Below are 26988 nucleotides of genomic sequence, written 5' to 3'. Positions count from 1 at the left end.
CAAGACATTGGCACCATTCCAATGACTACCCTCTGAGTAATAACAGAAATATCCCGTGAGGCAGTATCACATTGCAATGAGAGCAATGGACTGAGAATCAGGAGATCTGGATTTTACAATCTTTATGACTTTGGGCAAATTATAACACCAAGGACCTCATTTTTGTCATCTGTAAAATGAGACAGTTTTGGCGATTTTTTCTAAGTCTAGCATTCTGTGATTCTACGACTAATTGCTTTTATCTAAAAACCTAATACACATGCAAATATATGTATGCGTATTTGTGTTTATGTATATAATATATATATATATATATATATTTATTGAATATATTGAATTATCTTTTCTCCCAAAAAGACTTTTATTTTTTCTTCTAGGTTTTTTCTACTCCTTAAAATGTATCATTACTAACCGGTTGTATGTTTTGTTCTTGATTTCATCACTGTTGACTGTTAGTAGCTTTATTGGGAGTATTACCTATATTCCAAAATTTTTAGAACTGGAGTATGGCATGTCCATGTCTAAAAGTAACTTTTTTCTGGGTAAGTGTTGCTATTTAACTGGGTAAGTTGCTATTTCATTTTTATTATATCGCTTAGAGTGAAGCATTGTTTATTCAGTAAAATTTAAACTTCCTTCCTTAGCATTCAAGGTTATCCAAAATGTGTCATCACTCTCTCTAACCTTACCTTATGTTACTACTTTCCAAAAAGTTTATGTTCTACATCAAATATATAATTCTCTTCCTAACATTTTTGCACTATCCTGTATCTTTGCTCTATCTTCTCCAGCCTGAGTTATTTCAAGTGCCTATTATTTGGCCTTATTACCTTAAATATCTATCTCTCTACCCCCAATGTACCCTTCGAAAGACTGCCAGAAGTGATTTTCCAAATGGGGCAGGGAGAAGATAAGACACAAGAATTTATTAGGGCCTTACAGTATGGCAGGCATTGTGCTAAATGCTTTACAAATATTATTTCATTTGATCCTCACATCAACCCTGTGAGGTAAGTACTACTATTATCCTTATTTTACAGTTGAAGAAACTGGGGCAAACATAAGTGAAGTAATTTGCCCAATATTACACAACTAATAAGTGTCTGATACTAGATTTGGACTCAGAGCTTCCCAAATCCAAGCACATCACTCTGTCCATTGTGCCACTTAGCTGCCTTAGAGAGGTCTAACAAAGTTACCTCTCTATGCAATAAACACCTAGTGGCTTCCTGTTGTCTCTAAGATTAAATGTAAGGTACTCTGCTGGTTTTTAAAGTCCTTAAAAAACTTAGCCTCAATTTGTCTTTTATTTTTATCGTACACGTGCTTCCTACAATCTATGGTTCAACAAAACTAGACATCTCTCTTTTCCTTTGGGCTGGCCATCCTCCAAGACTGGAATGCACTTCCTCCTCACCTCCAGCTCAAGAAATCCTTTGTTTGCTTCAAACCTCAGCTCAAATATCAGGTCCTACAGAAATTCTTTCTTGATTCTCTCAGCAACTAGTACTCCTCCTCTCCCTCCAAAAAAGTCTTTTCTTTTTGTGCTTACATTTTGTATACACTTAAATTATTTATGTTATCTTTGCTAATAGAATGTAAACTTTTAGGGGAGAAACTGTCATTTTTATCTATGATTCCTTGGTACCTACTACATTCATTGGCATATGCTTTGATGTTAATAAATGTGTTTTGATTCATTATAGTTTTGAAGGTAATATAAAGTATTTCACTTTAAAGAATATATTCTTGAAAAGTTGTGGGGAAAATGGAACTTTTATATTGAGCTAGCTAATTAAGTTATTCTTAGGATGAAATCTTTAAAAATCCTTTTGTAAAGTGCTAAGTTGTTTGCTGTTCAAATATATTCACCTTCTAAATTATGTATTTTGAAATCAGGGAATACTTATACTTAAAAAATGAAAAGCTTCCAAAAGTTGTATTCTTTATGACATACTACCCACATTCACACACACACACAGTATTATAGAATAATTTAAGCACTTCCTTCAAATATAATATTTATTTCTTAAAGCAGGAGCTATTCCAATCTATAAACTTTATAAACATTATATCTATAAACATAAATATAAACATAAATCTATAAACATTATAAAATTCATTTTTATTAGTAGCTTCATATACATCAAAGGGCTCTACTGATTTCATGGTTGGAATGGCAATGGGTTATGGTTGCTGCTGTTGTGCAGTCGTGTTCAACTCTTCATGACCCCATTTTGGGGTTTTCTTGGCAACAATACTGAAGTGGTTTGCCACTTCCTTCTCCAGCTCTCTTTACAGATAAGAATTAAGGTAAACAGGGTTAAGTGACTTACTCAGGGTCACATAGGTAGTAAGTGTCTGAAGCTGGAAATGAAAATGAGTCTTCCTGATTCCAAGCATAGTGCACTATCTATTGTGCCTCCTAACTGCCTGGCAATGGGATATACAAATGATAATACATTGATGAGAGTAATACAAAAAACACTAGGCCAATTCTACACCTACTTCATTGTACTAAAGAGAGAGTTTAAGTGTTAAAATAAAGCTATTAACCAAGTCACATGACCAACAAGCTAGAGGTCTAGACATTTTTTCTGATCTTCACAACCTCTCAAATGTCTTCAAAGCAGACATTATGTGCTATAGATACAAAAACTTTAATGTTTCCATAGTGTAGGAAAGTGGACCAAAACGATCATAAATACGCTCTGAACTCAGGTTTACTCAGCACCCTTTCCCATGCCACCCACCAGCTACCTTCAATAAAGCTGCACAAGGTATCCAAATCCATTGGCCTGCAACAAAACAAATCCCACACTTTGGTCACCTTCATGTAACAACAATAGAGAATGGTCCAGGAAGAGTACGATAGCAATACCAATATTGCTATTCTTAGTATAGACCTTTTATTGGAAGACAGAAATAACCCCCTCTTACCAATTAGAAAGGTATGTCATATGCTTGTTATTAGATGACTCCCATACCTATATGGAAAAGTCAATTGAGCTAACGGCTCATACATCTTTTAGAGATTAAGCAAATGCCTTAGAAAATGGCCTGTATTGCCCAACATGCATCAGAGAACTTTGGTTGCATAATCCCAGTTTTTCTTCCCCCTTCTTCTCTTTCCAGGAACAACAACAATGCCTGTTGTTGCTATTTCAGTTTTCCTAGGAGGATATATTTCTAAAAAATTAAAACTGAGTGTGCTTGGACTTGCCAAACTATTATTTATTTCCAGAACTGGCAGCTTAATTCTCTCAATTTTTATTTGGATATTAAATTGTGGAGGTCAACCAATAGCTGGTTTAACAGTAACCTACAATGGGTATGTAACTATCACTAATCACCTATGTAATAATATGTGTTTTTGGCACAAAATAATATACAAGAACCATAGCTTTCTATTTACTTAAAGTATTTCAAAGGAATTTCAAAAGGACCCATTCCTTAAACATTCAATTATAGAAATGGATGTGACTTTGACAGAGCATTCATTGTACAACTTTCCTTTACAGTGTCCATTGTAGTCACATGAATCACTGTCATCTTTTTAGAGACTTTAAAAGGAGATTCCATGGCTTAAGTATTAGACAATTCTGATATTTAGCAACTTCCATTTTAAGGAAAATCTTCATTATATTGAACTGAGCTACCTAATTCTACCAGCTAATTCTTTTTTAAGTATTATTTTTACTAGAAGAGATAATAATAATACATGCCTAACATGTATATAGCACTTCAAAGTTTACAAAGCATTTTACATGTTTTATCTCAGTTAGTTGCCACAAGTCTATGAGATGAATGCTGTTATAATCCTTGTTTATTAGATGAGGAAACAAAGGTTGAGGGATTAAATGATTTCTGTAAGGTCACATAGCTAACAAGCAAAACAGGATAAAATTCAGGTTTTCCTGACTCCAAATTCCATGTTAAAGTCTCTGGAGGGTATCCTATAAGTCTTAGTGAAGTTTTAAGCTTTAATAATTTAACTCTGTATGACTATTCTGCAAATATCTGGAAAGCATTCTTACCTTTTCAGCTCCCTTTTTAGGCTAATTAAGGCTTTGTGAAGGGATTTTACCCTACTCTTGTCCCTACCTCAATTGGGGATCTGATTTGCCTGTTTCTTTCCAGCCTTCTGCTGCCCAGGAATGCCCACATAGATTGTGTAGGATCAGAATTGACTTACATACTTACATACATGCTGGCTCTCTGACCCACTAGAGTAGATCTGGCATGTGTTATTCCTTTTGGCTAGTCAGATGGTGGGGAAATTGTCTAATGAGAAGTGAAGAATTAAAGACTAGGTGGTGATTTTAGCAGCACCGTAAAACTGGAGCAGGTCTTCAGTGAAAAGTAAGGACTTCCTAAGAAGTCCTTTTTAAGAAATGCTTTTACTGGGATCTGGATAAGAAACAAAACAAAAAAGGAACCTTCACTATCTCAACTCCTAATGACAATATTAGATTAGGAGTTACTACCTCAACACTTACTTATTTTGTTATTATTTCAAGCCACCTTCACCTCCTAGGAGGGATAATTGGCTATATATCATTGGTACAGCTGTTCCTCTTGGCCATATGTCTGCTGTGAAAACTAGTGCTTTTTTCAAAGTTCTCCAAATGATTTCAGGGTTCCTGGGTCTTGATCCTGTAGCCTGACTGCAGAAATAATCAAGTAACATTGCCAAAAGATATCCCTTATTCTTTCTGTAACTCAGAAAGGAACATAAACATCACCATTTTTAGAAATGAGTTAATTGAGCATGGTATTGTGGTAGATGCTATACAAAGAGAATCAGTTCACACAGATCCCAAACATGCTGTTCAGGAGTATCTGGCCCCATCCAATCTTCCTTAATTTTTCAACATTGTTATAAGGCAGCAAGGTGGTATAGAGTACTGGACCTGGAATAGCAAAAATTAATTCAATATGAGATATGGGAAATCATTTAACTTCAGACTCTGTTTTCTCATCTGTAAAATGAAAATAATGATAGTACTTGCCCCTAGAGTTGCCATAAGATAAAATGAGATAATATTTGTAAATACTTTTGCCAATTTTAAAGTGCTATATAAATGCTAGCTATTATTCTGATGATAATGATATCTAATGACATTTCAGTTTTTGTCTATATAATGCAATGCCATTTCTATGCTAAATGCTACATGAATTTTATATATATATATATGTGTGTGTGTGTGTGTGTGTGTGTGTGTGTTACATATACATATATAACATTCATAGAATTTTTGAACTAAGGATAAGGAATTTGAATCCCAGAGAAGGAAAATGAATTGCCTAGGGTGACATAGCCAGTTACAAGCCAAATTGAAACCTAAACCTAAGCCCATGACTCCCCTCACTTTCTTTTGAGAAAATGGGCTCCTTTCACCAATTCTTAACTCATTATATTGGTTTTCCTCCTTAAATTTCATTTGTAGATTGTATAAAATCCCAGTTTTTTAATGATAAAAGTAAAATCAAATTTCAAAATGTTGCCTTTTTTATTCTTTTATCAGCTTTATTTTCTTCAGCAGTTTCGAAGGTAATTCACTTATCCTTCTCTTCTCTCTGACAAATGTCTATGTTCTGATTGTAGAAAAGACCCAGGGACACTTCAAAACATCCCATTATCTTTCTGCAACTCAGACTGTAATTGTGATACCAATATATGGGATCCTATCTGTGGGGATGATGGACTCACTTACATGTCCCCCTGTTTGGCTGGATGTAAATCTTCTGAAGGCCATGGAACGGACTTGGTATGTATGGTGATTGTTCTTTCTTCTGCATCATAATCAGCACAGATTTAATTGGGCAATTGTCTCAAGTCAGTCAACAATTCATCAGTTCAGTAAAATGCTCAGGCCCAAGAGTAATGTCATTCAGAATCACATTGTTTGTTGCTGAATATCTCTTTAGGTAGTCCAAATTGAGATCAGCCTTCCTATACCTAGACGGCTAACCTTCAAGCCACTCTTCCATATGTCTCTCGACTTTGTGAAAAATATAATATTATGACATTTAAAGGTAATATGTAGTTCTAAGAAACCTTCTTGATATAGAAGAAAAACAAAAATGGAATTATTATGTTGGCATAACTAAAGGGAAGCAGGGATCCCAGAGCAGAAAACTATTTGCTCTAAATAAGTTAATAATAACAGTAATAATAATAATAACAATAATAATGATAGTTAAAATTTATATACTCCTGCTATGTTCCAGGACTGTGCTAAGCCCTTCACAAATATTGTTTTATTTGATGCTCACAACAGCCCTCAGAGATAGGTGCTAATATTATCCCCATTTTACAGACGAGAAAATGTAGGCAAATGGAATTTTAGTGATTTGCCCAAAGTTGCACAACTAGTAAGTGTATTGTGATCATATTTGAACTCAGGTCTTCCTGACTCCAAACCCCATGCCCTATCCACTCTGCCACTTAGCTACCTATAAATTTCTACACAGAGGAATTCAATGTGAATAGGGAGGAGAATGTATTTATTTAAGTCATTACTTTCCAAATAAATCATCATTTGACTGCTATGTTTACTTATTTGTGAGTATTTTCAGAAACCTATTTATGTAGGCACAAAATAATTAAAGGACAATCTTGAAACTTTCATTTAAGGTAGAGTTGAAAAAACAATTTCCCAAGAAGATGATGCTCTGTTAAAGGAGAGAATATGTATGCCTTGCCTCTGGACTTTAAAAAAACAGTATCCTAAAAGACTAAAGTAACACTTTAAGCACCCTCCTCCAAACTTTTGCCCAAAGGCCATATCCTCTACAGCTCCCTCAGCTGCCCACTACAACCAAGGCTGGCCCCAGGCATGCTTTACTTCCATATGTGGTGCCAGGCCTGTGCCCTGCCCTCCCCTCCTCCTTCTATTTCTCAAACTATAATCAGGTCACCTCTATCAGAGCTCTGACACAGGGGTGTGTCAGTCTGTTCCCCTATAGTTCCTCTCTAGCTCCCTTTACCTTCCCAAAACAAGATATCCCTCTCTCAACACCACTCCCTTATATGTTGTATAGCCCTCTCTTAGAATATAAACTCCTTGAGGTCAAAGAGTATTTTCCTTTTTTTACTTTATCACCAGCCCTACCATAGTATTTGGCACACAGTAAGTGCTCCACAAATGCCCTTTTTTACTCATTTTTAACTATATAAGTATATACAGAATACATATAATATAAATACAAGTTCATTTTGTGAAAGAGGAAAGGCACCAGACATAGAGACATAAGGAAAGGCCATTGTGTGTGAGACACACAAAATTATTTTTCCCCTCATTTATTTAATATGTTATTTTCCCCAATTACATGTAAAAGCAATTTTTAACATTTTTAAAAATTTTGAGTTCCAAATTTTCTCTCTCTCCTTCCCTCTTCTCCCTTCTCCTTAAGAAGCAATTTGTTATAGATTATAAATGTACAGTCATACAAAACATTTCCATATTAGTCATATGAACAAAATTACTTTTAAAAACACTTTTTTGTTTATATGTAGTCATAATCACATAGACTCACTATATGTAGACATAGACATATGCATGTATCCATGAACATACATAAATACTTACCAAATTTTGATCCATAGTCATAACTATTGAACAACAGATATAGAATCATGAGACAGAAGGTGTACTTAATAGTAGGAAAGAATGGAAGAGAAAGGCATGAGTAAAAGAGTGCGTTGGTAACATTAGGTGGATTTTAGAGCTCCTAACTGTCAGCAAAAGGAGTACAGAATGTTAGTTTAAAATGATCAGCTAATGGAGCTTCCTTTGCATTCTAGACATTTCACAGAGACCTGCTTTATTTTTAGATATAGTAAGTGAAAAGTAATAATTACTTCTAAATACTTTTTTTTTTCACTGATAGATCAGACTATATTGAACATAAGAAGGGTACTAGGGAACCAATTTACCTTTCACCTACAGCATGGTTGTAGAGGAAAAGAGCACTGAATTTGGAGTCAGAGGATCTGAGTTCAAATTCCATTTCTGCTACTAATTACTACTGTGATCCTGATCAATTCACTTCCCTCTGTGGGTTTCAGTTTCCTTATCTATGAAATAAAGATTTGTTTATTTTAGATTATCTCTAAATTCTAAAACTGTGATCAAATGAAATATTGTATCTACCAAAGGATATTTTAGAATTCTCTAATATTCAATTTAGTTGATAAATACTTCATTGTTTAAATGCAAAGAAATGTTTTCTGTTCTGTTTTGTGCTTTGTAAATGCATTCTATAACTCAAAATTTATTTTTAGGTGTTCCATAACTGTAGCTGCATTGAAGCTAACAATTTCCAGTCTGGAAAATCCTCAGCTTATTTGGGCAAATGTTCAAAGACAGATGATTGTTCAAGAAATTTTATTTATTATATGATAGTAACTGCTACAATTTCCTTTGTCATTGGAATGGGAGGTTCCTCTGCTATAGTTTTGACTTACAGGTAAGTAATATGAAAATCATCATTGCATCTGAGTCCACAAATAATTCTTTTATTGTGAATCAAATAGAAAAAAATGAAGCAATCACCTTATTTTTTTCATCACACTAAGGAAATGCTGAATTAATAGAATGAAATGATTCCTGAAATATATATATATATATATATAATATATGTATATATATTATATATATACTGTTTTTCACACATACAGCTAACTTTTTGTTTTTGTTTTCCTTTGTTTTTTTGATTAATGATATTTGCATTAATATCAACATTAGCTGGCAGAATTAACTGTTTTCTTACTAACATTTGACAGTTATATTTCTTCATGATATATCATTATATCACTTTTCAAGATAAGAAAATAACCATAGTTTGACAGATTTCTCAGAAATTTCAATTTTTTACAATGTAAACACATCAAAAAGACAGTAATGAAGGTGCTGAATATGCTGAGAACCAAACAGCATCACTAAGAATAAAATTTGAGATTTTCTTGGAAGTCATCTTATCCAGGAACTGGACATTTGCCCTCTGGAGAAGAGAGGATAGACATACTAACTTTTCTTCAAGTTGACTGGAAGGACAGTAAGGCCCACAATGGAAATAGAAGTTTAGGAAGTGGGAAAGTGCGGAATTAGCGATGCCCACAGTGATCCAGTGAGAGAAAGAGAAAACACTATCACAAAAACCCTAAGAGTGTATCCAGAAAGAGATGGGTATCAGTAGTATCATATGGTACAAAGAAGTTTAAAAAGATGACTATTAAGAAAAGGCCATTAAATTTGTCAATTAAGATATTATTCTTATCTTTAAAGAGATCATTTCCAGTTAAATGCCAGATTGCATAGGGTTTAGGAAAGTGAGAGAAGGGGAACTAGAGTCATTGGTTATAGATGACTTTTCAAGGACATTAGCTGAGAAGACAATGGGAGATAGAGGATGATAGCTGACATGCAGGGTGGGATCTAGGGAGAATTTTTTTTAAGGATGGGGAAAACTTGGGTTTGGGAGATATAAATAACTTCTTGTATAATAGGATCCATCAGCTCTTTATAGGAAAGCACACTGGCCTGAATATAATATTTAAATATTAATTATTAATGTCAAATAAAATCAATTATTGATATTGACATTAATTCTAATATTAAAATATAAAGTCTTACATTTGGCTTCAATTACTCAATTTCACAAATACCAGTAAGAGTAAATAAGAAAGTAGCTTACCTGGAAAAAAAACCTAGGGATTTTCCTGGATTGCAAGCTCATTAGGGGTCAACAGCATTCTAAGGTAACCAGAAAATTGCTAATATGATGTTAGATTACATTTAGAGGAAGAGTATCCAGGTCTAAGGAGGTAACAGTATTGTTGTTTTCTGTGTTGGTCCGACCACACCTGGGAAACTGCTTTCAATTCTGGGAACCATATTTTCAGAAGAATTTTGAGAAACTGGAGAGCATCTAGAGGGAGGGAACCAGGATGATAAAAGGTCTTAAATTTACATTATATGATGATCCAAAATACTTACCCTGGAAAAGAGAAGCCTAGAGTCAGGGTGGTGGTGGGGAAAGAAAAGAATATGATGTTTGTCTTCAAATATTTAAACGGTTGTCACATGGAGGAAGGATAAGATTTGTTCTATTCTGTCCTAGTAGGCAGACTCTGGGGCAACTAGGTGTCACAGTGGATAGAGTGCCAGGCCTGGAATCAGAAAGACTCATCTTCCTGGGTTCAAATCTGGCCTCAGACACTTACAAACTGTGTGAACCTGGGCAAGTCATTTAACCCCATTTGCCTCAGTTTCCTCATCTGTAACATGAGCTGGAGAAGGAATGGCAAATCACTCCAATATCTTTGACAAAAAAAAAAACACCAAATAAAGTCATGAAGAGTCAGACATAACTGAACACAACTGAATGACAACAAGGCAGGCTTAGGGGTGATGGATAAAAGTAGTAAAGAGGCAAATTTAGGATTACTACAAGAAAAAATCATAATGTGGAACAAAAAAGAGGACTATACTATTCCATGAGAGGTCTTTAAAGGTCTTTCGATAATAGCAGGTGAATAATTGTAGGGCAGGTTTTGGAAAGAATTCTACTCAAGGTGTGTGCTGAATTTAATTGCTTCTAAGAGAGATCAATAGAAAGATAAAGCATTTTAAGTGCTTACTATGTGCCAGGCACTGTACTAAGCACTAGTGGGATATAAATACAAAGAAGAAAAACAGCCCCTGCCCACAGGGAGTTTACATTATGATGTGTGAAGACATACAGTGGAACAGCGCAAAATGCATTATTTAAAAGTTTCACTTCCTACAGGATTCAGAGGATGTTACACAACCTCCATGTTCAGAGAGCTCCCAGACACTTCGCTTCCCCAAATTCTATACTACCCCTTTTGAGTGAGTGTGTCAAGTATCTGAGGTCACATTTGAACTCAGGTCCTCCTGACTCCAAGGCCAATGATCTACTCACTGCACCAGCTAACTGCCCCATTTTTTTCTCTTCTTAATGCTTAGAACAGTATCTGGCACAGAGTAAGTACTTAATAAATGTTTATCGACAAACATTCGCTACTTTGCCCAAATGCTACAAAATATTCTTTTGATTGCTTGTATTGTAAACTCTGAGCTTTTACCAACTTAGTCATTGCCACACCTCTGATACTGTAAGCAACATAACTGGACTATACTAAGCCCCTTGCAGAAATGATTTCACTGCCTGATGATTTATGGTCTCATGTTTATTTTTAACATTTTATAAATGCACTTTTTTCATATATGTCTCTCCTCCCATCCCTCAAGATAGAAGTCTTTCCCCCATCTTTATTTCTAATCCATTACTCCTCTGTTAAAACAATGCATATTTCTTAATCAGTCTTCTAAAGTCATGCTCCTGTTGTAGTGTTTCAAAAGTCATTTTCCTTTATACTAACTTGGTCGTCGTGTCAGTTGTTCAAGTTCTGCTCATTCAACTCTATTTCCATTCATATGAATCTTCTCAGCTATCTCTAAAACAATTCTTTTTTATTATTTCTTATACTGCAGTAATAATCCATTATATTCATAAGTTATCATGAGTAAACAAGATCATAAAATATAAACCATAAGTTATTCATGCATTCCCCAATTGGTAAGTAACCACTTTGTTTCCTATTCTTTGCTACCAAAAACAAAACAGCTCTACTATGAATATCCTTGCACATACATGTTTTTTTTCTTTGTCTTTATTCTTTTTGAGTCTTTCACTGGGTCAAAGAGCAAATGTTTCCCAAAACATTAGTTTTCCAGAAATTGTTTCACAAAATGGCTCCACCATCATAGCTCCACCAACAATGCATTAATGTGACCAGTATGTCATACATCACCTCGCCAACATGGCATTTTCATCTTTGTTAGTTTGATCTGTGTGAGCTGGGACCTCAGAGTTGCTATACTTTGCATTTCTTATATTATAACTGATTTGGAGTATTTTTCACATCATAATTTGAATTTCTTCATTTAGAAATTGCCTATTCATATCCCCCTACAGCTTAACTATTAGATAATGGCTGTTTTTTGTTTATCTGTATCAATTTCCTAGAGTACTTAGATGTCAGGCTTTTTACCAGTGAAAAAGGTGGCAAAGATTTTTTTCTCAATTAATTATTTCCTTTCTAAGCCTAACTGCATTTAATTTGCCATAGGAAAAAAATCAATTTTATGTAACTGAAAAATTTCCTTTTATTATCTAGCCCATTGCTCTACCTTATTTAGTTAAGAACTCTTGGCCTAGCCATAATTGCCAATGATGTGTCTTTCTCTTCTATTCCAAATTTTTTTATGATATAACCATTTTTAGCTTGTGTTATATCAATCAATGAGTATTTATTAAGTATCTACTGTGTCAGACACTGCATTGAGCATTAGGGATACAGTGGGAAAAAAATAAAACAATTCCTCTTCTCCAGGAGCTTATGATCTCTCTAGGGAGCAGTACATATGTTAGAGCAAAATACATATATACATATGTATGTGTTTCATATAGAGAGATATATACATTCATATAGTAAACTAAATAAAGGGTAGTTAAATACAAGAAAATGAAGAGGAGATTCAAAGAACCCAATGAAGAGGACGTTTCCATGATCCAGGTTGATAAGGATTTGAACTAAAGTTATCATTGTGTGAGTAGAGAGGAAAGCCCAGATATGAGAGATGTTAGGGAGGTAGATGTGGTAAGATTTGGAAAATGATAGGATTTATCAGATGAAAGAAAGTGAGAAATAGAGGTGAAAGATGTTGATATAAATCTAATTTTTGTTCTATTGCTTTACAATTCTCCTAGGATACTTGTGTTTTTGTTTGCTTGTTTTCTAGAATAGATTCCTTATCCCACTAATTCTTAACCTTAGTTTAGATCTTCTTTACCAAGTCTGTTCCATTCATCAAATTTTCTGTTGTTTACAAAGTGCCAAATATAGTTTTGATTTTCATTGCTTTATAGAATATTTTGAAATCTGATACTCACTGCTAGGACTCTTCTACTTCTAATTTCTGTAAATATTGCCTTTAGGGTTCTTAATTTTTTATTCCTCTGAATCAACAGTGTCAAACTCAAAAAGAAGTGTAGTTGACATAGTGACTTAGGAAACCACAAATTTACATTAGTTAAGTTGTACTGTATTTTTATTTACTTTGTTAAACATTTCCCAATTAAATTTAAATCAGTTTCCTCATGATGTACTTATGGCAACAGGCCAAGGGTTTGACACCTACTCTCCAGATGAATTTAGGTATTATTTTGTATAATGTTATAAAGTAAGTACTTGGAGGTTTGATTGGCATCAGACTAAATTTGTAAAATAATAGATAATTATTGTCATTGTAATTATATTGGCACACAACAGGAACAATGACTATATTTCTAATTATTTATCTTCTGACATTTTTAAAGGGTGTTCTGTAGTTGAATTCATATAAGTCCTATGATATAAACTGTAGTCAGTTGGCTCCCAGATACTTTTTACATTCTCTCTCTCTCTCTCTCTCTCTCTCTCTCTCTCTCTCTCTCTCTCTGTCTTTCTCCCTGTTTGCTTTTTAGTAACAGATTGAAAAACTGATGATTATTTGCACATGTATTTTATATCATGTTACTTTACTTTTAAAGTTATTGTTTCAATAACTTTAGGTGAATCTCTAGCATCCTTTAAGCATATTAGTATATATATATATATACAAAGCAATAATTTAGTTTTCTACATTTATTCACTCAATTTCTTTATCTTATTTCAATAAATATTATTCCTAGAACAAAGGACATCTTTGCTTTACCTCTTATTTTATTGGAAAGGCCTCATTTCTCCATTACAGATGTTAGCTCTGAGTTTAAGAAAGATAATGTTGAGGCTTAGAGTTGGGAGAGCTGGTTCAGGTGTGAAAGAATTCACTTAGATGATTTTCTCATAACCAAGGGGAGCTTTATTGATAAAAAAGCAGTGGACTAGCCCTGGAAGAAGGACTAGCAATTTACAGAGGAACAGGGGCTTTTTTTGTAAGGACAGGATAAGGAAGATGGGAAATTTTGTTACTCAGAATGATGGAGACAAGGAATTTTATGGTCCAGGATGAGGGAGTAGTTTTATGGTATTCCAAGATAAGAGTTAGGGTGCCAGGAGAGGCCTCACAAGGTACTGAAAAAGTAACTCTTAATAAGAACCCTTAGGGCACCATTTGTATCCACATCAGATAATGTTCACCATATTAAGGAAAAGTCCATTTATACCTTTGGACTAAGAGATATTGTATTTCCTTAAAACCTTCTTAAAATCACATGATGTAATCATGTGATACTCATTGTTTCAATGTAAATTTGTTCTATAATTTTTATAGTTTTTGTTTAAATTGAACCAACCTGAAGTAGAAAACCAACCAGTACATATCATAATCTTTTTATGTGTTCATGGAATCATAGATTTAAAGCTTAAAGTGACCTTAGAGGCCATTAAATTCAATATCTTCATTTTACAGATTAGGAAATGGAAGCATAGAGAAATTAAATGACTTTCTCTAAGTCACACAATAAGTGTCTGAGGTAAATTTTAACCCAGTTCTTTCTGATTCCACAGCCAGTACTGTATTCATTATATCATGCTGCCTTCTTCAATATTTTAGATGATGATTCAGTATTCTTTCCCCATTTAATCTCTTCTTTACCTCATGGAAAGTTTGTTAGGATGTTTTCATTCTCTGTGGTATATCTGCAAACAATTTGTGTAATATTGGAGCTAATTGGTCTTGAAATATTTAACAAAATTCACACATAAACTTACTTCAGAGCTTTAAAAATTATTTATTTCATAATATATGGAAGGTAGATAAATAGTAAATGCTGTTCACAGGATTCATCTTTCTTTTGCAAAATGACGATTGATGAAATCATCCATCATGTTAACTAATATCCCTTATATATTATAAATTTAATACCAAGAGAGTTTGCTTCTCCAAAAGAAATGGCATGCTTTTTTATAATACATCCTTGGAAGGTATGCAACTGAACATCAACTTCTACATGAAGCCTCACATACTACCTTGTATTTAACTACTGTCATTTTTATATTTCTTATCTTTTTGAAAAAATTATGAATATAAAAATATAAGTAATTATTTTCTCCTCCATTAGAATATAAGGTCCTGGGAATTGGGAGTTATTTTATCCGTTTCATTTGTATCCCCAGGCATAGCACAGTCTTTGGCATGTAATAGGCATTTAATAAAACCTTGTGGATTGTGTTTTTGTCAGTGCCTACAATATAAGTCAATATGTATCTCTTTTTAGTTGAACAGCCAGGAAGCCTGGAGTAAATTTACTGATCAAAACAGTTATGTATGACTCAGTCCATGTACCTAATAACATTTCTTTCTCTGTTGTTTTTATTTGGCTTTATCATGTAGTAATTAGAACTGTCTTTTTCACTGAACTTTTGTAATAAAAAGTTAAGTAAAATATGCCAATAAAATAACCTTATCAGACAATATGTGAAATATTCTGTTCACATAATCTTCCATTTTCTACTAAGAGGAGGAAGTGTTTCATCATCTGCCTTCCCTGAAGTAAATTGAAATCTTTCTCTACCATTAGTAGATATTGTCAAGAATTACTAAGACAAGACTACTTCATTTTTTGATAACAATCATATCTATTTTTAGATAATCTAGTATTTATATGATAGTGTATCTCCTGGTCCATACTCAAAATCTTTAGTTTGGTAATACTTCCAGCTTTATGTTCCATATATTGATATAGCTATCAATTTCTTTAAAAAGTAGACATTCTTAAACCTATGGAATGCTTAAAGACTTGGATCCTGCCCTAAAAATGCTAATGGAATTGGAATATTTTAAAACATTATGTGTTTAGAAGATTTGTATCACAAGCATATGAAAAGTACTAAGAATGATGTTTCTTATGTAATATGATAATCTGGAGATGTCTCAATGCTCTTTGCCCTTCTTTCCAGATTTGTTGAGCCTGAACTGAAATCACTGGCAATGGCTTTTCATTCAGTGGTTATACGAACACTAGGTAAGAAGGAGGTTTTTGTTTTTATTTTTCCTGTAAACTTCTTAATGTGTTTATTAAATTGAATTCAACAAATATCCATTAAATGAAAGAAATTGTGTTAGAAATAAGAGATAATAGGATTTAAAATGACATAGTGTCTGCCCTTAAGGAACATACAAACTAATATGGGGAAGGAGGTACATGTACATAAATGTCATGCAAAATAGAATATAATAGAATGGAATGCAAAAATATTGTTTCAAAAGTGTGCTGGGAAAATCTAAGAGTTTGGGATGAAAGAATTTTATGAAGAGAAATTGAATTCCAAACACAGAAGACAAACTACTAAATACATGGAGGTGGGAGAAAGAAAAGTAAGGAGGAGAGCTGGTGATCACACTTAACTAACTCCAAAAAAAGAGAGACAGTATAAATAAGATTAGAAAGTTGGCTTTAGATCATATCATGAAGGGCCTTAAAATTTAGACTGAGGACTGCATTTTATCCTAGAAAAGGCCACTAAGGGTTTTTTTTTTCCTTTGAGCAAGGGATTAAGATGGTCAGATCTATGCAGCGGGAGATTTAGTTTTAGCATTTATTTAAAGGATGTTCTAGGGAGTAGAGTCTGGAGGCAAGGAGATCTATTGGGAGATTATTATAATAGTCCAGGCAATAAATGATAAAGGTCTGATGTGAGAGATGTGGAGGCCAAGTCAACATGGCTCTCAGCTGATTGGAACTCAGATTGGTGGAAAGGGAAGACTCAAAGATGAAAAATGTTGTATCTGGATAATTCAGAGATGATTGCAACATCAACACAAATAGTGAAATTGGGATGCAGGGGCAGGTTTAAACAATTATAGAATCTGGGAGCTAGCATGGACCAGAGGACTCATTTGGATGAACCCCTCATTATTTTTGAAAAATAAATATTTTAATGTTCTTTTTTAAACTCATTCCCCAATGACTCTTTCCTAACAATGACAACAACACCCTTGTAACAAAGCAGTAAAGATAAAAACAATGAATTGACCACGTATGAAAATATATGGCTACTTCTGTACCCATGCTCCATCACTTCTCTTTTGAGGGAGGAAAGGCATAAAGTTGTAGATTTATTGACTCAGAATTTCATAGTTGGAAGGGACCTCAGTGGCCACTAATCTAATCCATACCGTCATAACAATATACTTTTGAAATCGTCATCTACTTCAAGATATCCAGTAAAGGTGGGGAACCATTATTGGCAGTCTCTTTTAATTTAGTTTGGCTTAAATTGTTATCTAATTTTCCATTACACCAAGCATCAATTTCCTTCCTTACAATTTCTGCTCTTTACTCTCAATTCTGCAACTCAGAACCTTTGCAGTCAAAAAGAACAAGTCTAATCTCTCTTCCCTGAGTAATAATAGAAGATAGCTGTTATACTCCTCCTCTTTGACCCCAGACTAAACATCCCCACGTTCCCAAGTCAAAATTAGTTATTGAATTGATCAGAATTCTAAGGTCTATATTTCCTTTTGCCTTTCTGTAATTTTGGTACTTACATAAGTTGTTCTTTTGCTTCTGCTTACTTTTCAATGAATCACTACATACAAGTGTGCCTAATTTTATCTAAATTTTTCATATGCTTAATTTCTTGCATCACAATTATATTCTATTATATTGATGTACCACAATTTGTTTTATTATGCCCCAATCTTTCCCCCAGTTATTTTCTATTGCAAAAATTGCTAATATAAATGTTTATTTACAATTTGTATCATTATTTCTCTATTAATTCACTTACTACATGAGGAAACTCAAATCTAGGAGTTTAATTTAATTGCACAAGAACATGCTGTTATTAAGATCATAGAGCTAAATTTTGGAACCAAGATTTTTAATTGAAGTCCAGTGCTTTTAACACTATGTAAATCATTTCAAAGAAAAAAAGAAAATTTTACATTACTATTCTTTCCAATACCAGATAGTTTTGACTATGAGAAAAGGCATAAAAAAGTAAAGTTAATAGAATGTGATATGTCTTCTTAGTGATTCAAATAAATGAAATTTTATGGCAATAAAATGACTGAACTAAAATAGATGTAGGGAGAGGTAATTTTTAGTTTTGTTAATATTATAGAAAAAGGAACAGGACCTGTAATTTCACTGATATAAACCTTCCACATTAGAAAATTCTCTCTGCCAATGAAGATTGGCCTTCTCTATAATTTATATCCTTGTAATATTTTCTAGAGCACTAAGAGATTAAATTATTTGCACAGGGTCACACAGCTAGTATGCACCAGAAGCAGGATTTGAACAAAGGTCATCCTGACTCCAAAACAGCTTCATATTCACTATATAATCACTACCTCTTTTATTAACATTAATTTGATAAAAAAAAATTAATGACCATGAGAGTTTTTTATTAGTCTCAAAAAGTTAGCCAGTTTTTTAATTTTTTAAAAAAATTCCATTTACATAATTCATTACGTATTGATAACATCCTACAGAAACCTGCCTTCCATCCCTGAAAAAATTGAATCTAACTTCTTTTCTGAAGTATGAGGAACACTTTTTGTCCTTCAAGAATCTATTATTGATGTAGGCACTCTGCTAGCCAACAGGGATACAAAGAAAAAAAGTGGAAGTCCTCAACCTTAAGATATTTATATTGTATAGGAGAAGACTGTATCTGGCCATCTATCTATCTTTCTCTCTGTCTATCTACATTATGTATAATAAACATATAGGGGGTGAGCTGGATAATTCATATAAAGTTTGTGTAAAGTTAAGAGGAGGAATACTAACTACTCTCTTTTCAATAAACAACATTCTTGGAATATGGAAATCATAGGTCTTTTCTTGCCACTGCTTTTATCCTTTCACATGGTATGACCTACAACCTCCATCTCTACAGAGGGATTTCTCTGGGCATGAAGGCTACTTGGTCTATTGGCCTAAACCTCTATCATGAAGCCAACTGCTGTTTTTAAATTTTCATTTCCTTTACTCTAGAAGAAAAGAGAGAATGGGTCCATTTCTTTTTCAACCCACTTTGGCAAGCTGATTTAAAAAAATACCAGCCAATAAGATTCTCACATATCTCAAGTTCACCCATTCATACCCCTCTTATTTTCATCTGAATACTTTGCCCCTCATTATCATTGCTTTTTTTAGCATTGCCTCTTTTTTCAGTACTCTGTTAATAAGAAATGAAACACACAGATTAGAATAGTTATAATCAATCAAAATTTATCTAGCTGGCATTCAAACTAATTAAACATAAATTATAAATATGACTTTAAAAAGCAGAGATAAACTCTAGATAATACCTTACTTTTCTTAGGAGAAGCAGAAATAAAAGATGAAAAGGGTATAGGATGCATATCATCACCAGACATCATCTTAGGCAAACTAGATCAGCCACAGTCTTTGTTGGTTCTACCCTGAGTTACGTCAATATCCATTGACCACAATAGAAAAAAAGTGAGAGATCTCTCCATAGCCATCATTCTTCACTTAAATCACTCATCAGTGCCCTTCTCTCAACTGCATATTCTCTCTTTCTCTCTCTGTCTCTCCCTGTATCTGTCTGTCTCTTTCTCTCTCTGTCTTTCTCTTTCTATCCTTCCTTAATCTTCTCTTTTCTTCTTCCTTTCTTTTGCATGAATACTATTTTCTGAAGACATAAAAATAAGGTAGTAGGATATTTTTGACAGGGGAGATCTCTTAAGTATTATTTGCATCACACATGCAATGAGTCCAGTCACACTTCTAGATACTTTCAATGTAAAATGAATTGTCCTAATCTTCTCATCCTTTTGATTACATTTAGGAGTGAGAAGGGTAGAAGCAAGAGATGTGTTTGTTTTCTTTATTAAAGTGTATCCATTTAATATATAATCTAGTCAGTTCTATAATTTATCTTTAATTCAGAGCTTCTTAACCAGTGGTCTGTGATTTTTTTTTAATTTTGATTGTTTCTCAATATAATTGGTTTCCTTTATAATCCTAGGTATTTTTTTCTATTTTGAAAAACATTATTCTGAAAGGAAATCCATAGGTTTCACTAGGCTGCCAAGGGAGTCTATGAAGCAAAAAGGGTTTAGAACACCTGCTTTAGTTTGACATTTGGTTGTTTGATATTACAGGAGGATTTTTGGCTCCTATTTATTATGGAGCAGCAATAGATGTAACATGCCTAAAATGGGACATCAATAATTGCGGGGTTCAAGGAGCTTGTAGAATGTATGACCCTGCTTCATTCAGGTAAGTTGATATGTGGTTTCATAAAATGATTTTTCCATTGACTATTCTGATTGCAAAAGAATGAAATGACATTATCTTTTGATATTGAAAGCCACATTCAAGAGCTTCTCTTGAAGCCTTGATAAATGACCAGGTGGAAGCTAGTTCACACACTATCCAGGAATCATAGATCAAAGGACAAAAATGATGGTAATAGAATATTCCATTCTAATATTCATTCCTCAAAGTTATTGATCCATAAAAGGCAAAAGATTAATATCCCATTTTTTCTATGACATAAAGAGATAACACCTTCCAATAGAAAAAACAGCATGTAAAGCACTTTCACATTAGGTCTATCATCTCATTTAAAAACCCTAGAAAGAGGCTAGTAATCAAAACATCTGAATTTTGTTCTGAATTCTACCAACTACTTGACCTTGAACAAATCACTTAATCTTTCCGTGTCTAGGTTTCCTCATCACTGAAAATGGATATGTCTACTCTACATAACTTAGGGCATTGTTAATGAATCAAATTAATTCAATAAATAATTATTAAATATCTCATGTATGGAAGGGACTGTACTAAGTTCTGGGGATATAAAGATGAAAAATAACAAGTTCTTGCCCTTATGTTGTTACAGACTAGGAAGAAGGTTGAGAGGACTAAACAAATCACTATAGCACAAGTGAAAAAATGAAATACACAAAAGTCAAACTAAGTGATAGGGAAAGAGCAGTTAACCATAGCTGAGAGGAGGAAGTAGAGCTGGAGATGAACCTTGGTAGAAGTAAAGGATTTCAGTGAACAGAGAACAGGCATGGCAGGTGGGGGACTGACTGACTGACTGAATGAATGAATGTATGAATAAGAATGAATTGGGTGCTTTTTATGCATCAAGCATGACATAAGTGGTGGAGATACAAAGCACATACTCCAACCAAAGGAGACAACACATAAAAGAAGGCTCCTCTACAGGATGGATGGATATCCCTGGAAGTCCTAAGGGTATAATGACAGGGTGAATGGCAAAGCACAGACATTCTGAATTCAAATCAGCACACCTAATGACAGAATGGGAGTGGAACTATGGAGTGAATAGAGGAGATGATAAGGCCTGAAGGACACTAGGACAGAACGGCAAATAGTGAGGTCTGATAGAATTATTGTTCCATTTAGGTTTGGGAAGCATCGTGAAAGGGACAAAGGAAGGGCAAGAAGGAAGGGTGTCATCTTACAAGTCCTTCTTGGCAGAAGGAAGGCCACCACTAAGGGAGATCTTCTTTACCTCCTTAATCCAGATTTTCTAGAGCATTGAATACACCAGATGTATTAAATTTGGAGCCTTCTGGCCTCATACAGTCTGCAAAACTCCTGAGGACAGCCTGAATTGGATCAAAATTTAATTGATAAATATGTAATGAATAGTCATTTCACTCATATAGAAGGAAGAGAAGGAAGGGCTGAAAGATCTCATCATCAGATATAGCTCTAGTTCACAGTATTTATTGCCAATGCCTTTAAAATTTGTTCCAGATACAAATGAATATGTTTAGTTTACAAAAACAAATTCATACATTGGTTTTCAAACTACTCTTTCATGTGTTTGTGGTGGTGAAATTTATATTCAAAGGGGAATAAATGATTCTAATTGTTTTATCTTATATACAATTTTATCATTTCTGTAATTAAGAATTCATTGTAAATCCTCTTAATGCTTTTAAGTAGTCAATAATGGTTTCTTAGAATTAAAAGAATTTTTTAAATTTCCTTTTATAGAAAAAACTTCTTTGGCTTGAATGGGGGACTGAGAGCACCAGAGATCATCTGTTACATCTTCTTGTACATTGCTCTAAAGAAAAAATATCAAGAAAACAACACTGGACCTTCTAATAATGGAGGAATAGATGTGGATCAATCAAACCTTAAAGAGCTTTTAAAAAATGACAAACAGTTGGTATCCTCTGCTCATGCAGAAAGTGAAAGCCACATTTAACATTAACAATTACTTCTCCACAACCAAGGCTCCTTTGCTTCCTTCTTTAATGCTATCGAGAAACATCAAGAACAAAAGTGTTAGCTAGTAGAAGACCCTCAATTCATTTACCTTGTTCTTTTTGAGTTGAATCTGAAGAGTATTATTGAATGACTATTGCTTTTCTCTGCGAATTCTTATCCTTTTTATTCGTTGTTGTTGTTGTTGAGTCATCCAATTGTGTCCGACTCTATGTGACCCCATGGATATTTTTCCATGACATTTTCTTGGTGCAGATACTGGAATGATTTGCTATTTCCTTTTCCAGTGTGTCCCCATTTTACAGACGATGCAAATAAGAGTTAAGTAATTTGCCAAGGGTCACACAGCAGTATGTGTCTGAGGTCAAATTTAAACTAAGATCTTCCTGAATCCAGGTCCATGGCTATCCACTGCACCACCTAGCTGCCCTTTTTATTCTTACAGAGCATTAATTAAGCATATGAAACTGATAATGAACAAAGTCCAAATGGAAAGAGAATAGCAGAAGATATCTTGCTTTGTGGGTGTAAGGAAAATGCATTGTGCACATTTCATGGATCATTGAAAGTAATTTGTGAGATTAATAAATAATAATTATTTCTATCAATTACTCAAAGAGGGAGAAATGTTTGGCAAAACTCAAAGAAAAAATGAAAGATGAATCTTCCATAGTGGTTGACTCTTGCTAACTGAGAAATTACTGATGCTCTCTTTTTCAAAAAAAAAATTTAAAATTTATTTTAGTTTTCAACGTTCATTTCCACAAGATTTTTAGTTACAAACTTTCTCCCCATCTCTATCCTCCCCCCAACCCTAAGATGGCATGTATTCTAATAGCCCCCTTCCCCAGTCTGCCCTCCCTTCTATCACCCCACTCCCCCCCACTTTCTTGTAGGGCTAGATAGATTTCTATTCCCTATTGCCTGTGTATCTTACTTCCCAGTTGCACGTAAAAACAATTTTTAAACATTTGTTTTTAGAACTTTGAGTTCCAAATTCTCTCCCTTCTTCCCTCCCTACCCACCTTCCTTGAGAAGGCAGGCAATTCAATATAAGCTATACATGTATTGTTATGCAAAACACTTGCATAATAGTCTAATAGTCGTGTTGTGAAAGACTAACTATATTTCCCTCCATTCTATCCCATCCCCTTTATTCAGTTTTCTCCTTTGACCATGTCCCTTTTCAAAAGTGTTTGCTTTTGACTACCTACTCCCCCAATCTGCCCTCCTTTCTATCATCCCCCCTTATCCTTTTCCCCCCTATTTTCCTGTAGGGTAAGATACCTAATTGAGTGTGTATGGTATGCCATCCTTGAGCCAAATCCAATGAGAGTAAGGTTCACTCATTTCATTTCGCCTGCCCCTGATTCCCTTCCATTATAAGAACTTTTTCTTGCCACTTTTATGTGAGATAATTTACCCCATTCTATCTCTCCCTTTCTCCTTCTCCCAATATATTCCTCTCTCATTCCTTAATTTTACTGTTTTTAGATATTATCCCTTCATATTCAACTCAACTCACCCTGTACCATATATATATATATACATGAATATTCCCTTCAACTACCCTAATACTGAGAAAGGTTTCATAAGTTACAAATATCATCTTTCCATGTAGGAATATAAACAGTTCAACTTTAGTAAGTCCTTTATGATTTCTCTTTCCTGTTTACCTTTTCATGATTTCTTGATTCTTGTATTTGAAAGTCAAATTTTCTATTCAGCTCTGGTTTTTTCATCAAAAATATTTGAAAGTCATCCATTTCATTAAAAATCCATTTTTTTGCCCTGAAGTGTTATACTCAGTTTTGCTGGGTAGGTGATTCTTGGTTTTAGTCCCAGCTCCCTTGACCTCTGGAATATCATAGTCCAAGCCTTTCAGTTCTTTAGTGTAGAAGTTGCTAGATCTTGTGTTATCCTGATTGTGTTTCCACAATACTCAAATTGTTTCTTTCTCACTGTTTGTAGTATTTTCTTCTTGACCTGGGAACTCTGGAATTTGGCCACAATATTCCTAGGAGTTTTCCTTTTGAGATCTTTTTCAAGAGGTGCTTAGTGGATTCTTTCCATTTCTATTTTACCCTCTGGTTCTAGAATAACAGGGCAGTTTTTGTTTTAATAAGTTCTTGAAAGACGATGTCTAAGCTCTTTTTTTGATCATGGCTTTCAGGTAATCCAATAATTCTTAAATAATCTCTCCTCAATCTATTCTCCAGGTCAGTGGTTTCTCCAATGAGATATTTCACGTTGTCTTCCATTTTTTTTCATTCTTTTGGTTCTGTTTTATAATTTCCTTATTTCTCATAAAGTCACTAGCTTCCACTTGCTCCATTCTAATTTTTAAGGCATTATTTTCTTCAGTGATCTTTTGGACTTCTTTTTCCATTTGGCTAATTCTGCCTTTCAAGGCATTCTTCTCCTCATTGGCTTTGTGGAACTCTTTTGCCATTTGGATTAGTCTACTTTTTAAGGTGTTATTTTCTTCAGTATTTGGGGGGGTCTCCTTTAGCAAGCTGTTGACTCATTTTTCATGATTTTCTTGTATCACTCTCATTTCTCTTCCCAGTTTTTCCTCTACTTCTCTTACTTGCTTTTCAAAATCCTTTTTGAGATCTTCCACGGCCTAAGACCAATTCATATTTTTCCTGGAGGCTTTTGATGTAGGCCCTTTGACTTTGTTGACTTCTTCTGGCTATATGTTTTGATTTTCTTTGTTACCAAAGTAAGATTCTATAGTCTGATTCCTTTTATGCTGTCTGCTCATTTTCCGAATTACTTGACTTTTGAGCTCTTTGTCAGGGTATGACTGCCTCCAGAGTGGAGAGTGCTCTGTCCCAAGCTTCAGAGGTTTTGCACTGCTATTTTCTGAGCTACTTCTGGGCACCTGTAAATTTTCAGTTCTTCTGAGGTGGTATGATTCAATGAGATGTGTTTACATTTCTTCTAGCCTGTGCTCTGACCCATGAGTGATCTCAAGCCCTTCTTTCTGCTCTGTAACTACCAGGAGGATGCCCTCTCCACAGCCACAACAAGCTCTGCCCCACCAGTGCTCCTCCTCCCTCAAGGACCACCAACCAGAACGGTGGCCCAAATCTAAGCAGGGTGAAGCAAGAGAATTTTGCCTCAGTGCCAGCAAAGAGATCGCTACACTCCCACTCTGATCAGCCAATTGATTACCCACCACTATCTGTGGGCCTGGAGCTCTGGAAGCAGCCTCCAGTGCTGCTGCTGCTGCTGCCATCTCTGCAGACCCAGGACTGGGGCTGGACTGCCCCCTTCTCTCACCCAGGTCCAATGGTTTTCCCACTGACCTGCCACATTGTCTTTGGCATTTGTGGGTTGAGAAGTCTGGAAACTGCCACAGCTCAGTAATTAAAGGCCCTGAGACCTGGTCCCCCCAGTCTGCTCCAGCCTGGTCTATCCTGGTGCAGCCGATGCTGGGCTGCAGTCCACTCCCAGCACTATGCTTAAATGTTTGTTGGTTGATTGTTAACACTGCCTAAAATCAGGCTTGATGGGAAGGTAGAGTAAATATCAGAACAGCTGAAACCTAAAGAAAGTCAAGGAGGAAATAAAATATAGTAGGGAAAGAAAAATAGAAAAGGAATTGGGAATCATTACATAAACTTTCAACTACTTCAAATTTTTGCTGAAGGCCAGCTTTCTCTGAGAAGCTGTATGACATAGTGGATAGTACATTGAACTTAGAGGAAGGAAGACCTGGGTTTGAATCCTACCTCAATCATTTCATTATTGATATTACTATTGACAAGTCATTTATGTATGCTAAGTTCCATTTTCCTCATCTGTAAAGTGAAAGGACTGAACCTCCAAGGCATCTTCCAGATTTTTCTTAGATGAACTGCTTTCAAACCATGCATATCTCAAGTGGCATTTGTCAAATTGATTTTTGGAATATATTAAATATCTAAGTGCATACAACAACAATGTACACTAAAAGGAACCCATTCTGACAGATGAAGGCACTAGTAGCCCAAACCCTAGAAAAGGCCCCTTATACAAACTTAAGGGACATAAAGATAAGTCTCAAGTTCAAAGTAGAAAACTGTAAGGTTGGAAATTGAATTTGTTCTGTTTGCCTCCAAACAAAAATGGCAAAAATAATCTTGTTATAAGACAAAATATTCCTAACAAGCAAATGGAATAAGCTGATTCTGGAAAATAATTTGGAACTGTGCATGAAAAGTTACTAAACAGCATACCTTTTGACCCAGCAATATTAATACCAGACCTATATCTCAGACAAATTAAAGAATTAGGAAAGGGAACTTATAAAGATTTTCCTTTAAGCACAAACATATTTATACCAGTTCTTTTTTGTGATAGCAATGAATTGAACCTAAAAGGAAGTCCATCAGTTGAACAGGGCTGACAAATTATGGTATGAATGTAAAGGAATATTACCTCCATTGTTCTATTGTTGCATAAGAATTTGTGAAGCAGATGGTTTCCGAGAAACCTGGGAAAATTTGTATGAATTGATAAAGTTAAGCGAGCAGAACCAAGTTTGCATTTTATAAAATAACATTTGAAAGTTGAATAACTAAGGAAAACTTAATGTTTCTGATTAATGAAATAGTCAACCATGATTCCAGAGGATTGCTGATGATTTATACCACCTACATCCTGAAAGAAAGGTAATGGACTAAATATGAAAAATATAGCCCATTTTTGGATATTAACTATATA

General features: G+C 34.4%; 1 protein-coding gene across 1 annotated transcript in view; it reads left to right on the top strand.

Annotated features, from left to right (window-relative positions):
* LOC118850013 (solute carrier organic anion transporter family member 1B1-like) overlaps nucleotides 1–22892 on the top strand; it is a 77729-nt gene extending 54837 nt beyond the window's left edge. Inside the window, exons 10-16 of the mRNA XM_036759187.1 lie at nucleotides 378–542; nucleotides 3136–3331; nucleotides 5609–5771; nucleotides 8291–8475; nucleotides 15977–16041; nucleotides 20160–20277; nucleotides 22039–22892. Coding sequence (XP_036615082.1) covers nucleotides 378–542; nucleotides 3136–3331; nucleotides 5609–5771; nucleotides 8291–8475; nucleotides 15977–16041; nucleotides 20160–20277; nucleotides 22039–22255 — 1109 coding nt within the window. The 3' untranslated portion in view covers nucleotides 22256–22892. The remainder of the gene's footprint in view (nucleotides 1–377; nucleotides 543–3135; nucleotides 3332–5608; nucleotides 5772–8290; nucleotides 8476–15976; nucleotides 16042–20159; nucleotides 20278–22038) is intronic.
* Nucleotides 22893–26988: the final 4096 nt, after the last annotated feature.

Source organism: Trichosurus vulpecula, chromosome 5, assembly GCF_011100635.1.
Source record: "Trichosurus vulpecula isolate mTriVul1 chromosome 5, mTriVul1.pri, whole genome shotgun sequence".
Classification (NCBI taxonomy): Eukaryota; Metazoa; Chordata; class Mammalia; order Diprotodontia; family Phalangeridae; genus Trichosurus; species Trichosurus vulpecula.
This window is presented reverse-complemented; position numbering and strand designations above follow the sequence as displayed.